Genomic DNA, 12,801 nt, shown 5'->3' with positions numbered 1-12,801 from the left:
GCGGCTTCGGCGGAGGCCTTCATCCTCCTCCTTTCCGTTCGCGCACCTCGGGCGCGCTCGCGCTCCGCCTCCTGCGGCGGAACCATCCGCTTCCCGCATACCTCAAGCTCCTCGCGAGGCGGCGCGTTCCACGGCGGTGCGCGCCTCCAGGCGGACGGGGCGGGGGCCCGGGCCTCGTGGTTCTCCTCGCCGCCGGCGCATGCGCTCTTGCCGGCCGCGCTCCGCCGACTCGAAGCATCCTCCCGGGCGCGCCGCTCGGGCGAGGGCATCCGGATGAGGTGACGGGCTGCTCGCATAGCGATCGGCTCGTTCTTCCGGCCGAGGAGGTCGCCTAATCGGCGGCGGCCGGCCCGCCAGGTGGCCTCGTGCTCCTTCGTCACGCGCGTGAGATCGGCGAGACGCTCCTCGATGGCGGCGTTGATATTCGCCGGCGCGAGGTCCTCCTCGTCGACGGGCTCCTCCGCGGCGGCCGCCCCTCCTCCGCGGCCTCGTACCGCCCGTCCGCGGTCTCGTGCCGGCCGTCCGCGGCCGCCTCCACCATCTCGGCGTCGCTCGCCTTCGTCGCCGCCTCGGCAGCGACGCGGAGCGCCTCGTCGTCGGCGACCCACCGCGAGTCCGCGCGCTCCTCCTCGTCCGTCCGCGGGAACCTGGCCCGGGCGGCGAGGGAGAGCTTGGCCCACGTGGCCAGCAGGGTGCGCGGCATGGCGCCGGAGAAGGTGGAGTGGCCGCCGGAGAAGGTGGAGTAGGAGAGGAAGGTGATGCGGTCTGTGTGAGACCGCCGCCGTCTTTTATAGCCGGCGGCCTGGCGGGAAACTTGGGCGCGAGCGCGCGCCAATGGCGTTTTCGCGCGCGCCACCGCCCACCATGGTTGTCCCGTCGAGGCCTGCCATGGCGCAGCGCCGCGCAACGAAGACGAACCACGTGGCGTCTCTTTGGATCGCCGCGTTGGGCGCCGCGTGCGACCCAAACGGACACGCGGACGCGGGGCGCTGTCCACGTGTCCGGCCGGCCACGCAAACAGCCCAAACGGACGACCCAGTGGGTCCGTTTGGGTCGGCCGGTTGGAGATGCCCTTACGCACTTGGCTGCACGCACCGCCTCATCTGCCAGGCAGGCTCATGGGCGGACATGGACATGCTGCTACACTGTACTGACACATTATCCATATGTGCACATTGCACAGTCTGCAGGGCTTTGCGGAGACAGTGCAAAATGCAATGCATATCGCGTCTGAGGCGGCGCCGAGCACGAGCACGAGCCGCTTCCACGCCGCTGCTGTCGCCTGTCGGGGACGGTTGCTCGGCGACGGCAAGATTAGGAAACCTTGCCGTCATTTTTACTGGCCCGGGCCTTGTACTCGTACAGTAACCCAAGACGAACACACCGGCCGGCGGCAACCGCACCGAGCCAGACATTTTCACTGTTTCTTCCAAACAGCATTTCTAGTCGCCGCAACAAGATTTTCTCTAAAATATTGAACTCATGAATTCAAATAGAACGGGCGGTTTCCATTCAAATCTTGAGGCATCTGTACAGATTCCAACGAAAGTTAAAACCTAAGTAAACCTAGATCTTGTCGCTATCACCACCTCCGTCGTAACCTATATCTAGTCGTCCTCGCCGCGGTCGACAAAGCCCGTCTCTCTCTTCTCCGCTCGTGTCGTGTCTTCCTGGCTCCTCCCCGTCGCCTTAGTTACGTCCGGCGGTAAGCTTCACCATGGCAACGTGGTTAACCTCTATACGTGCGGCTGTCGCACTCTAACTAGGCTTCCAGCTCCAACATGGCATGCCACTCGGCGGGCATGAGCTGGTGGCTAGCCTCCTCCCTTCCCGCTTTTTCGCATGAGAATTTGATGGCACGGTCTTCGCGATGGCCGCGTTCGCCTGCTCGGGGATGGCGACGCATAGCCTACATTGTCATCATCCCGCGAGCGGTTTCAAAGAAGCGGGGATGGAGTTGGTTCCGACAGCGGGGAACGCGTGTGCTACCAAAGTGAGGATGGTCCGAGGTGGATATGCAGCAAGGAATTTTGTTGGCAAGGGAGAGAAGTACCACAACTGGAGTTTGGTGTCCCCAATCTCCGTCTGGCCGGATCTGAGATTATCTCCTGGCCCTTCTCGATACTATCTTCTCGGGGACGGCGATCTCTCGAGATCATGGTCACCGGCATCTTATGGTCTATGTCGATGACTTTTCGGCCGCTTCTTTTACAAGTACTGGGTTTTTTCAAGATTTCTCCAACGCGAGCTTTGCTACGTTGGAGGCCTAGAGGCGGCACCGAGCTTCGAGGGATGCAGGAGGAAGATGGTGCTGAACTTTTCAAGGACTTGTGTTTTATTTCTTTCTATAAGGATGTTCTTGTCGGGAATGGTGTTTTGGCACATGGGAGTATATGCTCCCTTTATTTTGAAATGCATGTTACATACATTTTGAAATTTCAAAAAATTGAAACGAAAATTTCAATCGTACATCTTCATGTGTTACACGCTCACAAAGTCGTTTCATAAAAATCCAACTTTTCGTGTGACGTGTGTAAAAAAGACAAAATTCAATGCTGAAAATAAGGCTTTTCAGGAGATAAATTTTCTCTTTTTTACACAGACCACAAAACATATTGGTTCCTCTCGAAACTTGACAAACATACGTATATTGTGGAGATGTACATGTAGAATTTTTTATCAAATTTTTTTAACATTTCGAAATATAATTTTTTGATAGAGGGAGCATATGCACCCGGGAGCCGAATTGAATTTCCGTGTTCTTGTAAGGGCTGCTTTCAGATAATATATGGCTTTATGCCTTTTTCTGCAAAAAAAAACTGGAGTTGGCGGCACGGTGGTCCATTTATAACAGGGGAAAAGGGCGTAAAATGGAGGCGGGAGGTCAGTTTTTGTGACAATGATGGGCATGGCCTACGGTGGTTGCAGGCTGTGTCCGGCGCTCCTAGGCAGCTCCCTATGGGTTGGGGCCAGATTGGGTATTTGAGCGTACCAAACACTATACGGGGCCGCACATGTGCGAAGGAGGCTTTGGGAACGTGACTGGGCGAGCTTTTTCATTCGGCGGCTGATAGGCCTTTGGGAGGGTTGTTGGGAGCCGCGACTCGAGATACCCTAAAAGCAGCATGTGGTTAGCCAGACATGTAAATTTGAGTCTTACATATACATTAATAATAATTGTCAAGAAACTATGATGTTGAATTCTTAGTTTGTTACATTAAACAATCAGAGCTTCAACCGATCTATTGCGTACATTTTTTTTGCATAAACTTAGTGCATACATATTGTTAAAGTTTAATCGTATCATGTTTTGAAAAAAAATGTAAGCATAAAATAAATTACGTCATGTTTAAGTACATTTTTTTATTTCTTCGCAGTTAAGTAGGTTTCCAAGAGCCATGAAGCGTAACCACAAAGTTCTCTATGACAATATCTAATGGTAACTTCTGTTAATCCTGCTACTAAGCATATATCTGCAAAATTTTAAGCATCTTGTAAGAATAAATTCAAATATTCAAAGAGTCCACACAGACATAATACTATATGATGACAATCAACTACCTTTAATTGAAACTTTGTCGCGTGGTTCCATAGAAGACTCTGATATTAAATATATTATAGTTCCAGCTATTGATATAGCATTCCTCCTGGAAAAGTAATTGAACCATAAACATATAGTTTTGGAGTACATCCAAACATAATGAAATGTCTATTTCACAATTAAGCCAATTCTACAATTTAAGATGCAATATTCATGCATCACTGAATGTCTCCCAGTGAATTTAAATATAAGATTATCTGATTCACTTTCATGTAACATAGATATACATATGCTGATTAAATAATGCAATTATATACTTAAAATTAAATACCTTATATCCAGTCTCTCCACTCGATTTGCTGCTTCTTCCGCAGCTTGAATTGCTTGATTTGACATGCCAAGTGTTGAACAAAAACGACGCTGCAAAGTTATTAATAAAGGGTAAAAAGTTAAGAAATATGATTAGAATAATTATTTTTTATGTTAATTACTATCTTCTCATTAGAAGATAAATTAATGCTAGCTGTTGATGAAGATATTCATCGCCATTAGGTCAGTATGAAGTACATTCGCAAAAAAATAAAGTGAATATGAAGTAAGTAAGAAAACACTACCACAAGGTCTCTTGGACGAACACTATTGATCTCCATGCATTCACCCTTTTTCTCTTCAATATGTTGTACTAGTAAATCTTTGGCTCGAGAAACCTGTTTCCTTGTAACTCCATTTGTGACGGTGCAAATCTCTGGTTATTATATAAGGAAAATTTAATAAGCTTCATGATTTTGCATGAAATATATGAAAAACTGTCCAGCAGGTGTTCTTCATGATTTTTGTACCTTTTATAGTTCGAGCCTTATTAGCTTGCCTGCATGCTATGTACAGGCAAGCAGCACAGACTGAATGTTTCTTCCTTATATTAAACAGCTTGAGATCGTTTGCTTTCATGTACAGGTTTTTTGCTTCAAGCTTTATGCTATCAACAATGCCCAACCTATTAAAAATGTAATTTGTACACTTAGTTATGTGATAGTATACTACATGACGATATGTAACTAGCTTAAAGTTCAGACGTATGCAAGGACTACAAAATTGTTTCAAGTAAGACTGACATAAGGATGTGAATTTACCTATCAGCCATATCAGCTATGTAGTGAAACGCAGTGTCAGGTTGATGAGAAGGAAAATCAACACTCTTCAGTATATTGCCGTGAAGAGACTGGTGGTGATCAAATGTTCTTTGCTCTAGTCTCGCAGCAGTGGTAGAATTATGTTTCGGTTTAAGATTGATAGCAGATTCTGCAACAGATATAGGGTCATAACTATCAACATTCGATGCAAAGGGGGTAGAAGTGCGCCAATCAGGTTTCTCATCGACGTAATGGCTATCTAGTACAAGGCCGCACTCTGAGCATATGGTGTCTCCAGTTGCATGGTCTAATACTATCACTGTGCTAACATTGCAATCTTTGCAATGTGATGATTCCATCAGATTGTGGATATGAACAAGCAAAGATCAAGGTACTTAGACAAGAAGGGAGGGAAGGAGCTCAAATTATACCAAAAAAATCGATCTACCAATATATCAATCGCATTGTGTCCATAATAGGCTTGTGAGTATCACACATTTTATACTACGGAGTAGGACATTTGGCTGAAATGGCTTATGCATGACTAATATATAGTACATGAGTAAGAGCTTCTTAAATCTAAAAGTTGGTTGACACGCTAAAGCTTATGTGCGTACTAACTGTTAGCTACCTTGAAATAATGCAACAGTGTGACAAGATAAAAATAATGCGGAACTCAGAAAGATACACGTACCTTAGTGTAGAACATTATTTACAATATCTGCTAAACTTATTTACAAGTTTGGTAGAAGTCATAAATCAAGTGAAGATATCACGCTAACATACAACCGATTATATCAGTACTTAACCTCTGTACTAGAGACTATCAGAAGATGTTGAGTGAAATTCTAATCAATAGCATTGCAAAATTGAGTGCAATTGTTCACTAAAATCATGAAAGGAACTACAGTAGCTGTATCAAGCTACCCATGCGCACATAGCAGTAGCACTGAACATCATACATAAATATACAATGCATGCTGCTGCATCTGAACATCATACATAAATATACAATGCATGATGCTGCATCTGAACATCGTACATAAATATACAATGCATAATGTTGCATCTCTGCTTCATCGGTGGCGAAGATGAAGACACACAATGCAGCCAGAAATCACTTGCTGGAGCAGCGGACAACAACATTATGGTCATTGTAAACTTAAGATTCACAGTTGCATAATATTATGATCTCCAACTATATTATTAAGAACTTAGAATTTGAGGATCTTCAATCGGACTTACTAACATTTACCAATATACAATACATGCAATACTCGTAACAGCTGCAGCGAGTCAGTGACACGTAACATGCATGTGAAAAAAGCACACGTATTACTGCAAAGTCCAAAAAGAACTACACATCATCAAATCATTCTTTGTCCACCTCAATCCATGTTACGCTGATATGATTGTGAAGCACATTACATACATCACTTAGTAGCCAGCTTTGGGAGATCAATTTTGACACAGTCAGTTCCTCTCTTGCTCTCGAACTGGGGACAAAAACACAGGCAGAGAATCTATACAGTATAAACCAACAACTCCATGTAGCTATACATGTCTCTCTGGATGAAACAAACAGTTTGAAGAGCTATTATTTCCCGTGAATGGTGCTGTACAGAAACTCCAAAATATCTGCTATTGTGATTTTCCAGTCATCAGTCACTCGCACTTGCCATACCAATAAGCTTCAGCATGTTCCTATCCTCCTTGAATCTCTCAAGAACTGTACCCTTGACGAGCTCTGTTTTTTCATCAAGTGATCCCTTCACTTGTATCCCCCAACATTCAATAACTTCTGGCCTGAACCTGTTTGTGTTGGAAAGGGGTGGACCGGTGAATGTGCTGGAGGTAAATGAGTGCCCTTGATCGAAACCAGCAGATAGGAAAAGGCCAAAGTGATGTGGCTTGCCTCCAAAGCCGATACCATTTGGAATATTCTCAGAGGTGAAGTTTGTAGCACACTGTCAAAATGAGATATGATGTAAAATCGTTCTTACATCACTTTTACTTCCAAGACGATGAACGGCAACACATAATAAAAATAAGAGAAGATAGGCATACCCATTGTAAATTTTTGTTTGCTCCTGTGGGACGAAAAATGGATGCTTCGGGATATAATTTGAAAAGGAATGTCTTCATGTCACCATAAAAATCACTGTGCCTTTCCCATGGTTGTGATGCATATGCACCATAAATGGAACCTTCTGCATCTTTAATGATTAGAACAGTCTGTGCATCTCCATTCCTATAAAACAATAAAAATGCCCAGAATTATGTACACTGCGAAAAAAATCTACGCGGAAAGTTGGCAAGCCTGTAGTCAGTATGTAATAATACATAGTGCGCATTGACATCAAAATGACTTTTACCGTGCAGAATTTTATTTTTTAATCATCATGCTCTATGAGTAGAAAACTAGTTTCGTCAGATTACATAATAGCTGTCTGTAATCAAGACTCAATTAAGCAATTGAGCCTTAGAAATCACCAACACATCTATAATATTCAAGAGTACTCACGTTACATTGCCTAAGAAAGTGCTGAAGCTTTGTCCATGAAGAGAACTGTGATATAGAAGCCTCCACTCTTGCACATCATGTTGAGAAAAGCCACCTCCTATATGCCAAGCATACTCCTTATTTAAAAGTAGCAACTCAGAGGAGATGTTTTCTGGATAGTGAAGTAGTGGCACTTGGAAGCCGGCTCTGCCTACAAAATAACACAACTCAACAAAAGCATGCGAAAACATCTAGGGTATTGCTGACTTTCACATTTCTATGATCAGATTCATTTTTCCGAGAACAGAGGGATACAGGGTTTTTTTTTCAGTTTAAATTCTAAAAACATACTAGAGGACCAAACATGTATGTAAAGAGAGCATGCACCAAAACCTATGGATATTCTAAAGTAAAAAAAAGAATGGTAGTTCACCAATGGGGTAGGATAAGAGTATCAGACTGATGTTTCTAGGCTCACTTGGAATAACTGAACACGAATAAAGACAGAGAGATGCTCTCGTAAATTTCAAAAATGACAGAGGCTCTCATGTTCAGTCTGACAGGTCAACTTGGGGTAGAGAGATAGAGGCTTCCTATACCAAGGTCACCTGCAGGCTGCAGCCACTAACCAACTTAGGCCAGCAGAGTAGCCTACACCATGTGCCTTGTTGGCAACACTCAGACTTGTGCAATAGAAAGTTGGCAACTGTCAAGTATTTCCTTTGTATGCCATGCTGGTGCCCATGGTAGCACAAATACCTTTCCGATTTCCTGTTCCTCTCTTTTATTGTTGCCCAATAGGAAGTGTCAGAAACTCAAAATTAACAAGTGAATATAACTTGAGTCGGATGTTACTTCCAGAATTCTAGTTGCACGCTTTTGCTATCCCATTCGCAAGGACTTGTTAAATTGCCTATATGTAGCATGTTTACTTAATTGGATGATAGATTGTTGAAAAGATCTTTTTTTAACTTGTGTTACTAAAGACAGAACATAATTTTTTTCTGTATTATTGAAGACATATTTAACCTCTTGGCATCAAGCAACACGTCTTACATCATCAACAGCAGTAGCCAAGGTACACAAGAAACTTTTGATTTAGACATACCCTGTAATAGGAAAGAATTGCAATAGAAGCCCAGTATACATCCACTCAAGTATGATAGATACCAAACGACCAAAGTGTACTTGAGAAAGATAGAAGGCTACCCGCCCAAAAAAAAAGAAAGATAGAAGGCTGAGATGTTTGTAACTAGAAGCTAGAACTGACAACAGTACGTCGCCCCTCCGATAATTTGATTTTTTATGGTCTTGATTCATGAAACCCTGGTTAATGGTGATTTCAGATATAAGTAGTACCACAAGATCAGTAAATGTCCAACAAGTATGTGTCTTGCTCCTTTCACATATATAAGAGGTGTTTTGGTGTTTAATGCTGACTATGAAGCAGATGGATTTTCCTAGACCACCAGCTTCAGAGCAGTAGGAGTGCAGATACCACAAACTTCACTTACTCATTACTGGCGAATCTCAAGAGCAAGGAGGAACATTATGAAGAAAATGACAGTGCTACCCTTTCATATATACACACTAAAGCAAGAAATATTTGACTGTCTACAGCATATTTCTCCAAAAGCAATAAATAGGACCGCACCCACGTCATGATTCAGCTACAAGAAATGCACCGCTTGTTTTTGGAAATTATGCAGAATGACAATACAAACCTGAATCAGGGGGCATCAACAGACTTCCGAGAAACTTCCTGAGTGATGGCATGACTGTACACCAGTTTCTAAAGTCTGATAATGACATAGACTTCTCTGAGACCCCTTCAGCATTTGTTGAAAATACTGCGGAGTTGAGAAATGCTTCAGATGTCCTCTTGTTTGAACCTTCCCCTGCTTCCTTGTTATTTTCAAATATGGTTTCATGAATGGACGCCAATACAGATTCCAGATCAGACCTGACAATGCATGAAAGAGAAAACGCAGGAGTAAGTGCTTCATCAAGTAAAAGCTACAGGCCTAAACAAAAGAACATGTAATAACAGATGCACTCTTTGCAGAAGTACCGCAAAGCGTACACAAATTTATCAGCTCAGGAGGTAAATACTCGCAATTGACATACCAACATATATAGCTCACTCAAGAAATACCTTGTTAAGGCACCATCTCCCATAACATCGCACAATTGAAAAATGAACTCATCAGCCTCATCTCGAGTTCCCCTTTCATATGTTGCCTGTTACGAACCAATCGCTATTAAACAACAGAATATGAAGGAGAGAACCTAGCAAGAAATATGGCAATCTTAACATTGGGAAGATAGTTTTTCGTGTTTAACAAATAAATAAAACATGTGAAGTACATTACTTTAAATTAGCACAGAAACTGAAGAACAACAGAATTTGATTGATTCTTTTCTTTTTCCGAAGACCTAAGGTTTAAGCAGTAGAAGTAGTTTAAAGAAGTAGAACCACATGTCTCCCTTCTTAATGTACAAGCAAAGCAAATAGCATACTACATTCAAGTATTCAACACTATGCTTTGCATAGCATTACAAATGCAGCGTGAGCACACTAAGACCACCGAATTCATCCATGAACGAATTTAATTAAGCGAGTGGTAGGACAAGGGTACCAACTTTGCAGATGATCAAACCCTCGAAGGTGACTCCATCTTCCTCGCCGCCGTCCTTGGCCACCAGCTGGAACAGCCTGTCGCCGAGCGCCCCGCGCACCCCGAAATACTCCTGCGCAAGACGGACCACACCCCCATCAGAAACTGGATCCCAGATCCGTCCGAACCCAATCCAATCACGGTTGCAAAAAAACTTGTGCGGAGTGGGGAGCTCACGAGGAAGACGGGGCGAGAGATGGCGCGGCCCTGGGTCCCCGACCGCTCGGCGAGCGACGCGAAGCGCGCGCGGAGGTCGTCCAGCGCCTGCTTCGAGAAGGCCCTGCGAGAGTCGAGAGGGAAGGGGAGCGATGAGATCGCGCGCGACGCGAGGCCGGCGGATTGCGGCGGGGTGAAGCAGGCAGGCGGGCAGCAGCTGCCGTGGCGGCCGTTCGAGGGCGTGGTACCTGGAGGCCGTGACGAAGCGGGCGGAGGAGGCGGACGAGGAGGAGCCCTGTGAGTTGCCCATGGCCGCCGCCGGCAGCGGGCGGGGTGCTGTGCGGTGGCGTCGGGGATGTCGGTACCAGGAGAGAGCGCGCACACAAGCAGCCGTCAATTTCCCTTTTTCCTTGGAACGACAGCTGAACGGCCCATCGCGCCACCAAGAGACGGTTTAGCCTCCCCTGCTCCTGGAGCAACAAGTGTCTAGAACCATCTCATCTAAAGGTATAATTGCTGCACCCCCATGGGGCACTCTGAGCCTATCCACGGTAGGCCACTCGGCGAGCACGGGCTGGGCGAGCGCCTCGCTTCTCTTTCAGCCTTTGGACCATGTGTCGCTGCGAGATTGGCTGAGCCAAAGGAGAAAAAGAAAAGAATCAGAAGGAGAGGGGAAAAAAGTAGCCACCACGAGCCAAACCCTATCAATTCTTCACAGCCGCCTCTAGCCTTCTCTTCTTCCCTCACGCCTCCATCGCCGCCGCCACCCCGTGAGCCTCTCCTATCCACAGCGCTGCCGGGTTCTGCTCCGGCTCCTCCTCTACGCCGACGGAAGGAGAGGAGGGCTGCAGCTGATTTGCGGTTACCAATGTCCTCCACCTCAGCAGTCGAGCCCAGGAGCGCGGGCTGCAGCGGCGATCCGCCTCTCCATCTTCCCGTCGGCACCAAGATAGAGGAGCTCCGCCACATCCCTCACTCTCCCCAGGCTCACGCCGCCATATCTGTCATGGAGGATTACGCGGGGAAGCGGAGGAATGGTCAAGGGGAACGATGCGGGGGGATCGGCCGGTTGCGCTGTTGTTGTCTTGTTGCTGCTCTCAACCCGTTGTTCCCTCACCAATAGCCAGGTTCCCTCACCCTCTCTCTCTCTCTCTCTCTCTCTCTCTAGATCCCCTTCTTTGTTCAGCAGATTTTCAAGGTATCGATGGTTCCCTCACGTTTTTGGTTTTGCTTGCTTTGCAGCCTGATGTGATGCTTCTCATGAACCAATGTGTCTTATTGTAGTGATTGACAACAGGTATGGCTTCATCCCCCGCTTGGACCTTGGTTTGTTTCATTTTCCATGATGAATGTCAGATTGGTGTGATGGTATGTAAGCTTGTAGTGTTAGATCGAGTGACGGATATCAAATAGTAGCAGGACACATGGAGCGAGTGGTTGATGCGGGAGAGAAGCCGAGACAAGCTGCAGAGATGGTGGTGCGCGTGCACGGGGTGCTCGAACCCTGCCAACACATCCTGCATATGGTTGCCGACGCGACTCAAACCACCTGTTGAAGTAAGCCCAGTTTGATGCGGCTATGCCTTTTTATTCTCCTTGTTCTCCCTTCCGTGTGACTCCTCTGTTTCTCTCCTTTTGTGCAGAGACCAACACCAGGAGAAGAACCAAAAATGAACCAGAGAATAGGTTATTGCAAAACCCATCTCATATCATAGAACGATATGTTTGATTCAACTTATTGTTTGTGTGCGTTCTCTTCCGTAGCTCTAGCGAAAAAGAGATATGTAACTAGTGACTGATGTTACACTAAAAATGTGGTTGATGTTTTACCTCGCTTGCGGCTTATTATTGCAGTTTGGACATCGATCTGAGTGACAAATATATCTTTCTATGCATCTATTCCATCATGTATGGTTATTTGCAAAGGGGAGCTGTCACGTTTTACTATTAGTCACAGTTCTGATTTGCTATTGTTTTCTTTCCAGCAATGAAGGTGACTGTTCCCTGGATAAAATGAGGTCTCAAACCGAGCACCATGGCACGTGTTCTCCTAAGGCAGCAAGAACACATCCAGTAGCAGTGAGATTGACATCCTGGTCTGCGGCGAATACCGTTGCGACGTGCCACACCCCTGCAGATAGGCCTGGCACAACAGTCGGCAGCTGCGAGGATGGGAAGCCCTTGGAGAGGATGAACTAAGAAGTTAAATTCAACCATATTTTTTATTCCAGAAGGTTACCTTTCTGCTGTCCAATCTGTGAAAATGCAGGTATCACACAAAGCAACCAAAGGTCAGAGATAGATTATATTCATTCGTACAAAAATCAAACATGTGGTTGGATTTGATTTTTTTTTCATGCTCTTTTTGTACCTATCGAGTAAATTTTACAGGTATTTGCAGCTATGAATATATGCAGCTGATGGTTTTCTCATTCTCCCGTCAGTGGAGATGCCCCCAGAAAACATTCAGTATGCGTTTTTCATAAGTTCAGAGTGGCATAGACTGGACATTCATTTCAGTGAAGTCCATTTCAGGTGAGGGCATGCAATCTATGCATTATGGCCGGATGAGATTGTTTTTCAGCTTATATCACTGTACAATACTTGCAGCCACATTAGATAATTTTTGAGCTTATATGACTGTACAATACTTTGCATTTTGATGTTGCTCCATGCCTTTCCTTGAAGGGGATATGTGGAACTGTGTGGTGAGGAGCACCCGGTTGTGAAGCATCGGCAGTGAGGCCACATAGTTCCACACATAATTAAAATATTGATGATAGGATAAACTGC

General features: G+C 45.4%; 1 protein-coding gene across 1 annotated transcript; it reads right to left on the bottom strand.

The window, feature by feature from the left end:
• Positions 1–6,112: 6,112 nt before the first annotated feature.
• Positions 6,113–10,333, bottom strand: LOC124653519 (MTOR-associated protein MEAK7-like). The gene is made up of 8 exons (XM_047192570.1): positions 10,257–10,333; positions 10,030–10,132; positions 9,818–9,925; positions 9,330–9,415; positions 8,899–9,137; positions 7,196–7,385; positions 6,739–6,922; positions 6,113–6,638 (listed from the first exon to the last, which is right to left on the bottom strand). Exons 1-8 carry the CDS (start codon positions 10,316–10,318, stop codon positions 6,333–6,335), a joined length of 1,278 nt encoding a protein of 425 aa, XP_047048526.1. The 5' UTR covers positions 10,319–10,333; the 3' UTR covers positions 6,113–6,332.
• Between the last annotated feature and the right edge of the window lie 2,468 nt (positions 10,334–12,801).

Source organism: Lolium rigidum, chromosome 5 (genome assembly GCF_022539505.1).
Source record: "Lolium rigidum isolate FL_2022 chromosome 5, APGP_CSIRO_Lrig_0.1, whole genome shotgun sequence".
In the NCBI taxonomy this organism is placed as follows: Eukaryota; Viridiplantae; Streptophyta; class Magnoliopsida; order Poales; family Poaceae; genus Lolium; species Lolium rigidum.
This window is presented reverse-complemented; position numbering and strand designations above follow the sequence as displayed.

Coding starts and splice junctions, on each gene's coding strand:
- LOC124653519 (XM_047192570.1), bottom strand. CDS start 10,318: ATGGGCAACTCACAGGGCTCCTCCTCGTCCGCCTCCTCCGCCCGCTTC. Junction 9,926..10,029: donor TCTCTCGCCCCGTCTTCCTC/GTGAGCTCCCCA, acceptor CGTCTTGCGCAG/GAGTATTTCGGGGTGCGCGG. Junction 6,639..6,738: donor CAAACAAAAATTTACAATGG/GTATGCCTATCT, acceptor TCATTTTGACAG/TGTGCTACAAACTTCACCTC.